The sequence below is a fragment of the Anser brachyrhynchus genome (assembly GCF_964034855.1).
Source record: "Anser brachyrhynchus genome assembly, chromosome: 21".
NCBI classification, from domain to species: Eukaryota; Metazoa; Chordata; class Aves; order Anseriformes; family Anatidae; genus Anser; species Anser brachyrhynchus.
In genome coordinates, this window is record NC_137714.1 from 8,099,197 (window position 1) to 8,113,513 (window position 14,317).

At 46.3% G+C, this 14,317-nt stretch overlaps 1 protein-coding gene across 5 annotated transcripts in view; it reads left to right on the top strand.

Annotated features, from left to right (window-relative positions):
• Positions 1–14,317, top strand: part of PRDM16 (PR/SET domain 16) — a 313,405-nt gene that overhangs the window by 119,628 nt on the left and 179,460 nt on the right. For 4 of the 5 annotated variants that reach the window (XM_080564619.1, XM_080564616.1, XM_080564621.1 and 1 more), the window contains one exon: positions 6,246–6,595. The exons of the other annotated variant lie outside the window; for it this stretch is intronic. In XM_080564619.1, coding sequence (XP_080420745.1) covers positions 6,269–6,595 — 327 coding nt within the window. In that variant the 5' untranslated portion in view covers positions 6,246–6,268. The remainder of the gene's footprint in view (positions 1–6,245; positions 6,596–14,317) is intronic. 5 annotated transcript variants of the gene reach the window in all.

Sequence of the window (14,317 nt, forward strand, 5' to 3'; positions counted from 1 at the left end):
AGTATGCATACCCCGCCTGAGCCTGGCCGCTTCAGCTGCTCTCCCCTGACAGTTTGTGTCTGGCAGGGAGAGCTGCCTGCCATGCTGCCGTGAAAACTGTAATTTTTGTTGGGTGCTGCTTTCCCCCCGATTACATCAGAGGTCAGTCATTAATATGCACTGTGGGAGTCCCTCTCGTTTCTGCACGGCCCACAATGAGGCGGTTGTTGGACTTGTTATCATAGTGGAAACTACTGTGCAATGAAAGCACAGTCATGCTGCCTCATGTTTAATTGAGAGATGGCAAATCTGTTCCCAAAATACTTCAGCTACTTGTATTGTATGACAAATGTGTTTTTCTTTTCCCCTTCATCTGTTTCCCTCCCCTGCTTTTTTTTTTTTCCTTTCTGGATGAAAAAAGCCCCGTTTCCGTTACATTTGAATGTTGTAGCTCCACGATCGACTCCTCCTGGAACAATCCCCAAACTCGATTACCCCAACTCTACCATTTTCACTCGAAATCTTCCTGTCTCCTACGTCCCTCAGGCTCCCTGGGCTGGCCGTTTGGGGTCTGTGGCACGTTCAGAGCTGGTTGCGTACCTTGCTTCTCAATCCCGTGATTATTTCATGTTCGTGATGGTGCTGGCACCGTCCCAGGCAGGAGCGGAGCAGCAGGGAGGCCTCGGCACCTCTCGGCAAGGCGGCCAGCACCAGGCATGGCCGCAGCATGCAGGGTGCTCATGGGGCTGTGGGCAAACCTCAAGGCCCCTGGAGCTTTCCGTACCCTCCCGTGCTCTGCTGGCTCCTCGCAGCACGAGCTGTGGGGCTGGCAGCAGCTCAGGCATCTATCCCCGTGCATGGGCCTGCTTGAGATTTACTTAGGATATGCCTCTTTGGTGGCAGTATCTTTTTTTTTTTTTAATGAGGGAGGAGCAGTTGTTTAGCCCATGCGTCCTTTTCTGTTCGGTGACAAACTATTTAACTTTAAATTAATAAATTAGTCTCTGTCTAATACCAGTTTTATTCCCATCAGGCAGGATTTCCAGAATCTGAAATGGAAATTTCAGCTGATTGCTCGGTTGGTGCTCAGCACCTACTCAAAGCCTGCCTTTTTCCAAGGCAGTTTATTCATCCGCCTTGGTTGCTTGCCACTTCTTTTGCACCGTTCCCTCTATTAAATTCGATTCTGCATTTCAGCGCACCTCTTCCAGGAGTTCTGCTCCGCGACTGCCTTCTTAGAATAACATTTTGGTGCATAGCTAACCACTGCCTGCGATACCTTGAGGTGCTTTTCCCCTTCCACACACACAGTATCTTCTGTTTGGTGTAGAAAGGTTGGGTACTAACAGACATCACTTTTTGCTCTGTGAACTCTGGAACTGGAAGGAAATAATCGTCCACACTGGTTTCAGCCAGTGGTTGGAATGTGTGCTACAAAGCTGATGGCGCTAGCTAATGGGGATACTGGTATTTTTTATTAATTAAGGAATGATTTTAATGATTAATAACTATGGATTTTTTTATGTTGCAGCTGCAACTAACTTCCAGTAACTGTAATCCGGGTGGGAACCATTTTTGTTGTACACAATTTCTTACTGACTGGTATTTCAGAATATTGCTTTAACATTTTACCAAACTTTATGTTGCCAGCTAAACCCCCATATTTGGAATTAAAATCAGTTCTGCTTCAGTTTGGTATGGGGTAAGTGAATATTGGTTCGTCACACTCAGTTCAAATTGGATATTCTTATATACAAGCCAGCACTCCAATTAATCTGGCAGAAAACTTTGAAGACATACATACAGTAATTCCGTTTTCATTTCCTAGGAGCTTTCAGGGAAGATGTCTGAAACTTATTTTCTTCTTAATCTCAAACCATGAGAGTGAAAGCGCTCTTTTTTAATTAGAGGGAAATATAATTAACAGCCTTTGTGCACTGGGAAGTTGGAACTAAATGTATTTGCGTGCACGTGCGTCGTTAGTCAGATACGGGGAATAGAGGACGTGAGCCCAGTTCTGATAACTCTGTATTTAAACAGGTTCGTGGTGCCTGAATAACTCTGCTCACTTAAGTACGGTTTATGACATTAAAGTGTTATTCCTTGTATGAGAAAGATCTCAAAATCTGGAAAAAGCCCTGCCTGGCGCTAACAGTCTGAAGAGGCAGATGCATCCCAAAGATGAAGCCTGCTGCCTTCAGCAGAGTCCCTTTGGGTCACTGATCTCTGGGTCTAGCACTCACTTGGATGATCCTATAGCGAGTTCTGCCATAGGTAGTTCAAAAAAGTTGTTGAAAAACCACAGACGGTTCAGTCAGGAGTCTTAAAAGGGTTGCAAACACACAGTTCAGCGAAAGATATTCTATCCTATGTAGCTTATTCAAGAGGTTAAGAGGTGACATCCTCAAAAATTGAAAAGGGGGAGATGTTGAATGCAGAAGGTAAAAAGGAGGCAGACGGCTTGCCAGGGAGAGAGGAGACAAAGGGCCTTACAATTCCCCCATTAGCACTTGCTGCCGAACTGCTGCTTTGTGCGGCTGGGGGAAGGCGTACGGCCCTTTTTTATCCCCAGCAGGAATTGCTGTTGGGCCAACGTGAGGCAGGGCGGTGCGACCGCGAGGCGCTGTACCGGGCTCGTTGGCCAGCGCTGGGAAATCTTGGAACGGGGTGGTTTGTTCAGCCTGAGATAAGCTACGTGTCACCTTTTGATCTTGAAGATGGAAGTAATTCAGGGGAGTCCTGCGGTCTGAGTTATGCAGGAGGTCAGGTGGAATTAGCACAAATCCGCTTTTCTGTCCTCAAAATCTGTCAGTGCCATATCTGTTGGTAAATCTGTTTGGTCCGTTCGCCTCGTGCCTGGGGTCTCCCTGGCGCAGCAGCCCCGCCTGGCTCAGGGGTCCGTGTCGGGCTGGAGGTGCTGGGTGGGTACCAGGAGCTGCCAGGTGGGGCGTTGCGGGTTTTCTGTTCTGAGGAGGCAGCTTGGGTATTTTTTTCTTTTCGCCTCTGATTTGGTTTTGGTATTGGCTGCCCAAAAAATGTTTCAGAATGATCACTACAATGATAAACCTCTAACGTCAGACCTTGAATAAATAAATAAACAGAACAGAATTTCAGAAAAGTAAACAACATGCTGCTGGGTAGAGTATTTGGAGTCATAAAGAGAACTTAAAAAGTTCTTGGCCCTCCAGCGAGCGAGGAGAGGACCAGTTACATTGCAAACTGTGGCAGTGCTCTTACAAATGACCCTGCTCTGGGTTTGTCACTTTACTGGGGAAAAACCCAACAATCTCCTCCCGTCACAGTTACCATAGGTGTTTGCAGAGGTAGAAGTTCTGGCGAAGGGCGCTTTATTCAGACAGGAGCTGCGGTGGAAGTCCGGGGGACTGACGGCTTCTCTTTGTTTAGCCTTTACTGGGAGGAGGAGAAGGATTCAGACACGATAAGCTAAGGCCTGGGGCTCGTTTTCTAGCTCCTGGTAGCAACCTGTGTGTTCTCTCCGTGGCTGTGTCCTGTCTGTAAGGCTGCAGCAAACCGCTTCCCCTTCCATCTGTTTGTAAATTCTTTGCAGAAGGAGCTCTCCCCTAAGCAGGGCTGGCTAATCAGGCTCAATGGGAGCTTTCAGCATAGCATCACAATAATAATAATTGCATCTCATAAGTGTATGCCGAGCAGAAATGCGACAGAATGTGGTTTGACTGTGGGAATTTCACCATATGCGAGTCCAAGGGAAAGTTGGTCAAAACCCAAAGTTTTCTTTCTCTGTGGAATTTTGTTTAAAACAAAACAAAACTTACTCATTTTGTAATCAAAAGACTTAAATTTCAAAATTTCGTATGGTCAGGAAAGCAAAGGAATTAAGGAGACAATTAATTTTGAAATTTTTGGAGCGTTTGGTTATGAAAATAGGGAAATGAAACGCGTTCTTGGGATCCAAGCTCTGACATCTGCTCAGCTTTGATTCTCCGCATTTGCTGGCCTGGTGGCAGGGAGGGAAGCGTCAAAGCAGAGTGACGGCCGTCCTGGCCCGGCTGCCGATGTGCGAGCGTGGCCAAGTCTCCGCTAGGAGGACAGCTCCGGGCTCCTCGGGGAATCCTGGCTGCGCAGCAGGGAACGGCTGGAGGATGCCCCGCGGGTCCTTGCGGCGAGGCAGCCTTGGAGGTTTGGCCCTGGGCTGCTCCGGAAGGGGGGCGGCAGGTGGGGCAGCCCCCCGGCAGGGCTGCACCCAGCAAGGACAATTCTGCTGCGAAATCCCTGAGTTGAAGCACTGTGGATCCAACAGCCTGACGTTTTCTGCCTTAAAGTGTCTTCCTGAAAACGTCTTGGCCCAGTCCGGTTCCCTGCCCACAAAGCTTTCTTCTTTGGTCGCCCTTCCGTGCGTTCTGGTAAACCTGTCTCCGATTATTTACTTGTTTTTGGGAAGTGATGGAAGAGGAAGGGATGTTTGAAGAATATTTTTAGCTTGTACAAGCCAATATCAAACCAGAAGATGGATGCGTGTTGTTACAGGTTTAGTAGTGTAATTGACTTGTAATTCTCTGAAGTGTAATAATTTGTGCTTGCTAACATTGCGCTCATTTCCTAATTGTCCTGGCAAAATGAAGCTTGAAAAAGCCTTGCAGGGTTAAGGCTATTTACTCTCGGGGTTTCTGGGTTTGGCCACTTTTCCCCAAACACACACACGTGCACACCTATGCAGTTCCTTCCTATTTTCCTATTTTCCTAATTTGATCCCCGGCCTTTTCATAGGCACAGAACTGAAGGGTGCTGCAGTCACCCTGAAGGTGCCAGGCATCAAAGGGCTGACGTGGTATTTCTAACAGGATGTGGGTATCGAGGCTGGCTAGTGGTGTTAACTCCTCCTCCTTACAATTTTGCCTTTATTCTGTAAACGTCCTGTCCAAATGTGTTTACGTATTTTTTTCCTACCACCTGTACATCTGAAGAACTCGAGGCATGGGAAAAACAGCTGCAGCTCTGCTGATGCTTCAGTGGGAAGACCACACAAATCAGTTTTTTAAGCCTAATGTTCTGAATGGTATGAAATAAATACTTCAGGCCTGTGTTTTTAGGTGTATGGGCTTCTTTTAAACACTTAACGTTACAGTAGGTATTGGGTTGGTCTGATTCTGTCAAGTTTATGAAATGTGGCGTGGAAAATCATCGGTTCCAGGGTGCAGCATGCAGCTTCTCCCTCGCTTGGTCTCTGAGCACCGTGGCACTGCTGCAAGATCCCTGTCCTGGGAGGTTGTGAGATGACCTCTGGACTGGGCTTGAGAGGGTAGCTTAAAATGCTCAGTCTTTAAGCACCTATGGCACATTAGTCTTAAAATAGTACTGTAAACTAGTGATGGTTTTGTTCTGCCTGAAACGGGGCGTTCATCCCGGAGGTGCAGTTGGACGGGCACAGCAGCCTCTGGTGCATGGCGCACTGAGCCCCGGCAGCCCGAGCACTGGGCAGGCAGCTCCTGGGAAGCCGGAGCAGTGAATTTGGGGCTGTCAGCTCTGCGTGCAGGGGTCTAGCTCCTACGAGGTCCGAGATACCTGTGCACGAGGTCCCTCGTGCATTGCCACGCACTCACTGTGCCTCCCAGGTGCTTTTTGTACGAGGGAAAGCCATGTGCGTGGAGCAGCGCTTTTTGTACGTGGAGCGCCGTAGGCACCTGCGGTGCTCCTGGGGGTGGTTTTGTCTGGGAGCTGCTCAGAAGTGAGCAGCTGTGCCCAGAAAGCTGCCTCTTGCTGGGCTACAGCAAGCTGAAAAGTGAGCATCTGCCCTTCCCAAGCGTGCAAACACTTTTTGCTTCTGCACCATAAAAGATGAAAGGTCTTCAGACGGCTGATGCTTTGTGACTGTAGAATCTTAACCCAAATTTTATCTGAATTGCTCCTTTTCTTTCCTCTACAAAATGTGCTGAACCAGTTAAAACAATAAATGGTTACAGCAAACCTGGAGTGTACTTCTTCTGTGTTTCTTCCCTCTTTCTGTTACTGAAAGACAACCATTACAGTACCCCTGGCCCAGTATAACACGACAGCCTCCAACTCGCTTCCCTTCCGTCCTTACATAGCTCTAAACGTTGTGCAGCCGGTGTGGATATTCTCACCTCAGGTCCACCTGAGCTCCGTAGGTGATGGTTGCCTTTTCTCCGCCGCTGCCCCTATCCCTAAAGTGTGTGAACTAGACTTAATGAAACTTTGTCCCGAGAAGAGATTAACTGATGTTCACGTGAGTATTTCAGTGTGTTTTGTTCTGCTGTTTCCCCTTTTAGGTGACAGCGAGATTGTAAATAATATGTACGAGACCGACCCTGATCTCCTTGCTGGCGAAAGTGCAGAGGAGGAAACAGAGGACAGTATTATGTCCCCCATCCCTGTCGGACCTCCATCACCCTTTCCCACCAGCGAGGACTTCACTCCCAAGGAGGGCTCACCTTATGAAGCTCCCGTCTACATTCCTGATGACATTCCAATCCCACCAGATTTTGAACTCAGAGAATCTTCGATCCCAGGGGCAGGGCTAGGGATTTGGGCCAAAAAGAAGATTGAAGTTGGGGAAAGATTTGGACCTTATATGACAGTACAAAGGAGCACATTAAAGGAAACAAACTTTGGATGGGAGGTAAGCGTGCCGAATGTGATAATCACATTCATTTGTCTTCTCTGCAAACTGTTCGTAAAGCTAGACTGAGTCCTGGCTGGCCTGGGGACAGAAGCAGTGACTTTGCTAATGCTGTATTTCCCCAGGTTATTTTGTATCCCACGTTCCATTCGTATTCAAAAAGCAGCAGAAATCCTTTAATATAGCTTCTGGGGCTACAAATATTGCTCTAGCACCATTTAAGAAGGTTGGTTTTAAATGATGTTGGGTCACTTCTTTAAGTGCTTGTCATTTTCAAATTGTGTTCGGAACTTGTCGCAATGGAAGAAATATGATTAGTCGCGTCATGTTTTGTGGTTGGGTGTGTTACCTTTGACTTCCAGTCCATGTTAGCTGTGCAGGCATTATTAACTGGCCATAGAAAAATAACATGTACCCATTAACACCCTAGATGTTCTTGAGCTCCTGTTCTGCAGCAAAGATAAAGGAATGCAAAAGTCATTTTCCTCTAAGAACTAAAAAAAAAAAAAAGAAGTCTTCAGTAGGAAAAACAGCACTATCCCAGAATTCCTCCATCTTTCTCCCTGCTTTTCTGGGATTGTCCCAGAAATTGTGTCAGTCTCCTTTACTCCCATATATTCTTGATTTGCAAATATCCATACCTGCAAGAATTAACATAAATTAAAGTGGGTTCTGGGGACAGTGGAGCGTAGCCAAAGATTTACGCTCTGTGTCTGCAGTCCTATCCCAGTGCACCTGTCCAAGGTATGATATATAATATATAACCACTTCTCTGCTGTAGCCCTCACGTCCACCCAGCGCTATGGGACACCTACTCACCCGTCGGCTGGGTTAGAGAGGTTCGCCAGACCCACTCACATGCTCTCTGATAAGCCAGCTCTGTCCCTGGAAATATGTGGCAGTGTTTTACCTCCCTTTCCTGCCGCGTGAAGCACGGCATGGTGTCTGGTCCATCAGCCACTACCGGCGTGCAGCGGTCGGTGCTGGAGTACGGCGGTGGGAAGGAACAAGGAGGTGGGACAAGGCTGTAGGACCTCAGTGCGCAAGCCGGGAGAGCGCTCACAGCAGCCTTGTTTTCTTAGAAATATGGCCCAAGAGGCCAAACTGGAGTATTAACATTGTGAATTGTCTGATTACATTTATTACACTCCTGATTGTGAAGCCTCAGAAATCAGTGAACAGTGAGGTTTTGCGAAGCCCGGGGAAGTAGGTCCCGATGTTTTTGTTTACTTGTGAAACGTGTCCGGAGTGCATGTGAAAGCAGAACACACTTGCCATAAAAACAAAAGTCATTCTGGTGCAGAGCTCGTTCTGGTTACTTACTGGTTATTTCAGGGAGCCTGTAGGCACGGGGCACCTCGAGGTTACCTTGAGTGTCGCAGCGAGCTGCTGCTGAGGGAAAGCTCGGCCGGTTCCTCCAGGAAAGTGCAGTACTGTCTGTAGGCTGCAGCATGGGAATCGCTCCTGCACAGACGGGGGAGCTTTCCTTTTCTGAGCATAGTATTTAGAGGTGATCTTAATTTTTATTTTTATTTTAACAAAGCTTTCCTTTGAGCAAACAGCAGTCCTCCTTGGCTGCTAGAAATCAGACAAGACCTGAGTAAGGCAAAGCTTTGTTCCCTGTGACCTTGGCGTAACTTTGTCCTTGTCTTTCGTACTGCTGGTACAAGTTGGTATTTACTTTCAGGTTTTTAAGAAACGTTTCCTATCTCCGTTACACACTGGATGCCTGATACAGGCCATACCCATTCCCTGCAGTCCGCGTTGACTTTGCGATACGGTTTGGTTTTGCGGTGTACCTGAGCAAACTTCCCTCCTCCGTGGCGCGTCTCGTTTCTGCGGCACGCTTGTGTTCTCCGATGTGGCCGGAACGTTTCATACCTGAAAGGAAGGAGTATTTGTCCTCCATCAGATGTCCTCAAACACTGTCTTACACCCACCCCGGCACTATTTCTTTTGACCTTGCTCGTGCTTGCAGGTACCTCTTGGAGCTTTTCCCTTCCTGGTGTGCCTGAGGGCGGTTCGGAGACGCCCGCTCAGAGCCTTCAGCATTTCACTTGGGAACAACTGCACGAGTGCCTTGGTGCTGGGCAGGGACCCGTCATAAATACTGCCTCTGCCTCTGTGTTGGTTTCTGAGCTGCTTCCTTTGAGCACAAGGCTCTTTGGAACAGCCTTTAAGAGATGCTCTAAGCAGCTTTCCGTGCTGTGCCTTGAATGTGTTTCCGTCCTCGGTCAGGACTGAGTAGGCAGACAGTTGGCAGCAAGAGGAGAAAAGAAAAATGGAGGAATTTGTCCTCGCTCTGTAACATGTTCGCTAGGCTTTTGCCCAGTTTCTTACAAATTTTGCCTTTTGTTTCTTACAATAGTGATGAATCTAACAAATCTGCTTTTGTTGTATGCCAAGAGGAATGTCCCTGATGCAGTGTGACATTATTTTTTGACAGTACATCTCTGTAATTTGTGGGTTTGACTTGACAATGACTTGAACTTACTCATAACTTCTGATTGCTGGCTTATTGACATAGTGCTGTTACTCTTGAATTGTTCATTTTATTAGTTATAGTCATACTGTTTATTTCCGGAAAGATAATTGTTTCTTACACCCAAACTACTTCTTATTGATGGCCCTCATTTCAGTTCCTGTAGTTTATACTCTTGTGTTGCAAAAAAAAAAAAAAAGAAAAAAAAAAAAAGCCCCAACCCATAATCTTAAACATTCGGGCCGTTTTTTGGTCTGTTTGTAATGATCATCAGTTTCTTAATTTTAATGCTGTTTCTGCCTTTTGCGCAAAAAGTTCTTGCCCTCCATCGAAGGGCAAACTGAAGGTTGGACCGGGTGATCCTAGAGGTCTTTCCCGACTGGAAGGTTTCTGTGGCTCTGGATGTGGTGTCAGGCTGACTCAGCGGAGTGCCCCTGGAGCTGGTACAGGCAAAGGATGTTTTACACCGTGTTTTCAAGTGGGCGTTCGTTACCAACGCCTCTGATTCAGCAGGAGCTCTTGCTCATGTCTTTGTGCTTAAAAAGGCTCGCCTGGCTCTCGAGCTCGTTCAGCATGCGAGCGTCTTCCCACCTGGAGCGGGCCCCAGGCGCTGCGGGTAGCACAGGGGGTGCAGAGCACTGCTGGGTGCTGAGCGGGCTCTGTACACGTGTACGGGAAGACAGCTTTTTATTGCTGTGGATTCTTTAAAATTCTGTGGATTTTTTTTAATTAAAGCTTAAGCATGCTGTTTCAGCATATTAAAATACAATGCAAATTTAAAAATGCTTCAGTTTGTACTTGCAGTTAAGATTTATTTCGTCTGAAGTCTTTAATTAAAAAATAAATTTTGGACAGCTAGAAATTCTGCTGTTAAGGGCTTTGATTTCACAATGGATCTCTGCTCTATCCGATCCATGAACACTGCAGAAATAGCTTTCTCTGTTCGAGTTCAGTGGGACCAGATTTGTGCGAAGGAAAATGAAACAAAACAGTGAACTGCATTTCTTCCAAGTCCTCAGGAAACACGGGCTCCTCTTTGGGGGTAGAGGCCAGCTCTTTTTTCACCTAAACTCTGATCCAGGCCTGGCCTGATGTACAACATCTAGATTCAGTAGGCAAAATAAGAATGCTGTTTGTTGAAACTTTCTGCTTACTCATTATTCCCTATGATATTTTAAGGCTATTAGGGGAAATACAGAATGTTGTGCCTTACCTTGAAAAAGAGATGTGATATTTAAAATTATAGATGTTTTTTTTTTCCTTTAGCCAGACAGGAGTGACTGGGTAAATACATGGCCTGCTTTATCTGCTCCGAGCCTTTGCTATCTTGTTTCTTTCTACGGTTTTCCTCCAACATTTGCTTTGCGGGATATGTTTTCAAAAGTATTCTTGAAATTAGGCCCCACCTATTATTCAGGGACTGTTTTAACATGGCATGGCACTGCGTGATTCATTCTCATTTCATAAAAAGCAACGAGATGTGTCGGTCTTCCGCCCCCCGCCCCCTCCCAGGGATGATTCAGTGAGTGCTTGTATGGGACGCTGTGCCCCGCGCTCCCTGCCAGTGCCGTGCTGATCGTGTTTATCTACTTTTTTTCCTTAAAAGACACCACCCAAACTAAAAGCCTTGTGATTATTTAGTGTGACGTGATTGCATTTCTGCTCTGCTCTCCTGATCCTATTACTTCCTTGCCTGCTGACACAGAACATACCATTCAGAGCACCCCGAATAAATCACAGCGTGTTTTCGCTTTATTGCCTCTGGGACCTGGAAAAAAAAAAAAGCAGCATAACGATTTTGGTCACTTTGTTGAGTAAATAATGATATTTATCATAGCACTGTTTATTTTGCTAATTGAGAGAAGAGTGGGAATCACATCCTGGAGGAAAATAGAGCAGCTGAATTCTAGGGAATTTGGAAGCAGTCAGACATGCTTTCAGCTCAGTTTGCTTCACAGGGCAACTGCCATTAATAAAATACAATTATTAGTTCCTTTGTTTTGATCTGTGTTTTAAGAGGGAGTATTTGCTGAAACAAAAGAGACTTCTGTAACTCTAAAGTTCTGACTCTCCTAATAACAAGGTAGGTTTCTTTTTCTGCATATGAAAAATAAGTGCTTTCATTTCATACTTCAGGGTGAAGGTAGAAACTGTCCCATGAAGGACAAATAACTGTGGAAAAAATAAGAGCCGGCAGCTAAGGATGCAGCCGGCATTCTTGGCTCCACATCTGGGCCAGTGGAAAACTGCTGGTTTTGACCACGCTTCATAGTGTCAGCGCTGCACAGTAGTTCCACCTTCTTGTTCCCACAAAGTACAGTACTTAAATTTGCTGTGGAGCTCTGCTTTATTTTTGTTTGCTTTTACAAATGGTCATAAATGCCAAGGAAATTTTACTTCACAGGACTGGCATTGGTTGATGAGAGAATTATACTGCATTTCTGTGAGTCTCATTAAAATAGGAAGGAGACTCTAAACATTCTTCTAAATGTGATGGTTTTGTCGTGCTTCCCAGTTAAAAGAGCTCCCAGTCCAAATTCCCTTGTTTCACTTTAAAAGCCGATACGGTTTGTTAAAAAAGCACGTCCTCGTCTGTCCTGTTTTGAAAGAAAAGTTGCTAAAAGAGGAAGATGAGTCCTTTGGATGAGCAGAGAAATCTTAAAACCTCTTTGTACTCATCCCTTGGTAATGTTTCTTAACTTTTAGGCTGAAAGGATGTGATGACATTTCCCTGTAGTTTTTCTTCATGTGTCTTCTGATTCATTCATTTGCTCTGGCCTCTGCCTTTCCCTTTGGCTTGAGAGCAATGTTAGGATAGCAGCCTCTGTCGCTGAGGGAAGGGGCTTAGGAACTGCTGCTCTCAGCCCACAGCTGAAGCTCTTGCAGGGAGCGAGCAGTGTTGGAAAGCTTGCAGAGCGGTGTGCGGCCATTCCCGGGTGGAGCATGGTACCTGTGCGCAGAGCATTTCCCACAGAAGGTTGCTTCACAATTTCTCCAAGTTCTCTTTGGCGAGAAGAATTCTGACAAAGCAGGAATCTCCGGGTTCATCTGGTGAACGGAGCATGAGAGCACCCTGGGACTGAGAGCTGCTAGCAGCTGGCCAGTCGTCATCGTTACTCGGTAGTTAGAATTTAATATAAATGCATTAAAAAACTGCAGATAAACTTTTGCTTTAGCCTGAAACGTGGCGCGGGGGGGAGGAAATGAATCTCAAGGAGGAAAAAGAACTTAACTGCACTCTGCGTATTCTAAATATTGTGCAGTTTTGGGCCAAAAAAAGTCGCTCAACTTTGCATGCCCTGGATCCTGCCCCCTTCCCAGAGAAGAAGCATGGTGAGAACATCGGCACTTTATTTTTCTCCCCCCATCTGGCCTTTGTTCTGGTGTTGAGTGACCAGCACGAGGAAGGGGAAGAGTCGGCCTCCAGGTCCTGTCGATTGTTAGGCGGTTTCCTACGGCTGGCACTAAACCCACGCCAGTGGGCATGCTTCTGGCCGCTGGGTCACGGAGGAGAAGCAGCAACAAAAAGCCTGAGAGGGTTGGGGGGGGCACTTCTTGTATCAAAGGCAAAGCCCCGTTCCCTGCAGTTGAATCTGCTGAGGGGGGGTGTCCTTCAGTTTTAGTGGTGGATAAAAATGAAAAAAGCGTCTAATGATACCCAAGTGAAAGGACTGAAATTTGTACCATTTTTTGATGTTTCACCAAATGCTTCAGTGTCGGGGTTAAAAGAGTAAGTCTTTTTTAGGTCCAAGAATGCCAAGATATCCTGCTCTATCTTAGGCACTTCTCTAAAACATGGGTATATAAGGAATTAAGAAAAAAGCAAGAAGAGACAGGGAAAGGGAATGACTAAGAATACCTCCTGATATTTCTCCTTTATTTCCATAAGGGGTAATAACTCATGAGCAATCCGGCAGAGGGCACTTTCTTTAAATAGAACATTCTGATTCACAAGCAGAAAAAGGAAATAAATATTTTCTTTTCGTCTTCGAGAGACATCCATGAATACCAGCTTCTGAAACAGTATTTTATCATCCAGCACTTAAAAAAAAAAAAAAAAAAAGAATGAAAGGGAAAAGAAGAAAGGATAAAGAAAATCCCATAAATAACTCAATGTAGACCACAGGATTTGAAAAACGGCTCTTTTCGTTGTCAGAAGACTTGCAGAATGCAGGATGCTCATTTCTTCCTCTGGAATGCTAACCTTCGTAGAAATCCCACCTTTGTTTTGTCCTCTCCCAGAAATGCCTGGCCGGCGGAGCATTGGAACACAGTAAGCTTTTGTAGAGGGAATAAGCAATAAGTTAGAATTAAACCATAAACGTACGTGGGACGTGGAGGAGGTGTCACTCCGCACACTGTTCTCATTGCAATTTCAGAAGGTGGAAGCAGTGCGAAGGGTCTCGCTCTGCAGTTCCTGGCTGCTTTCTGCGTGGCCGTCGGGGATGCGTTTGCTGTCGGAGGAGACCGTGCTGGTGCCGTGCACTGGTGGGCAACGCTGGCACGCTGCTGGGCATCGAGGACCCTGCACGGCTCGTGGGGCGGTAGCCCAGGCTCGCTGCTGAGCTTGTGTCCGTGCCGCTGCACCGCTCCTGCTTGCACGCACCGCTTGTATTTGCCCCTTACTGCTAAACATTTTGGGTGTTCACCCTGTTATTCTCCAGCAGTCCGTTTCCTGTGCAGCTCATCCCTGGGCCCTGAGTTCCAGTAACCTCTGTGGTAAGGCACTAGAGGAACTCATCAGGCACCTTCGAGTCAAGGCTTAAGCACGCAGAGCTGGGTTCGGACTCCAAAGGTTTGTGACATGAGCGAACCTTGTTTGAGGTCCTGGTGAATCGTGGAGTCTGCAGGTTTTAAGTTAGATTTCTTTGCCTCAATCTGTACGATGCAAGAAGTGGAGTAACAACAGCAGATTTTCCAGAGGAAAACGTTAATTGCTTTCATAGAAAGGGGAAATCACGTTCCCTGCATAATTTGGCACTGTCCTTCTCTTCCCATAGCAAATACGGAGCAGCACCGCAGATTTGAACTGCTAAATATAGCACCTCTTACTTTGTGGGATTTTAGCACTTCTCACACTTTGGCACTTAGGTTGCTTCTTATTTGGCTCCAGAAATGCAAAGGATTTATGTTGTTGTATATGGAGATGAAAATGAAAAGTTGGGTCTATTGCTTTTTCTCCAGCAGCGGGACATAGTTGGGTCTTTGTTCCTCACCTGTTAGCATGTCAGTTAATTATT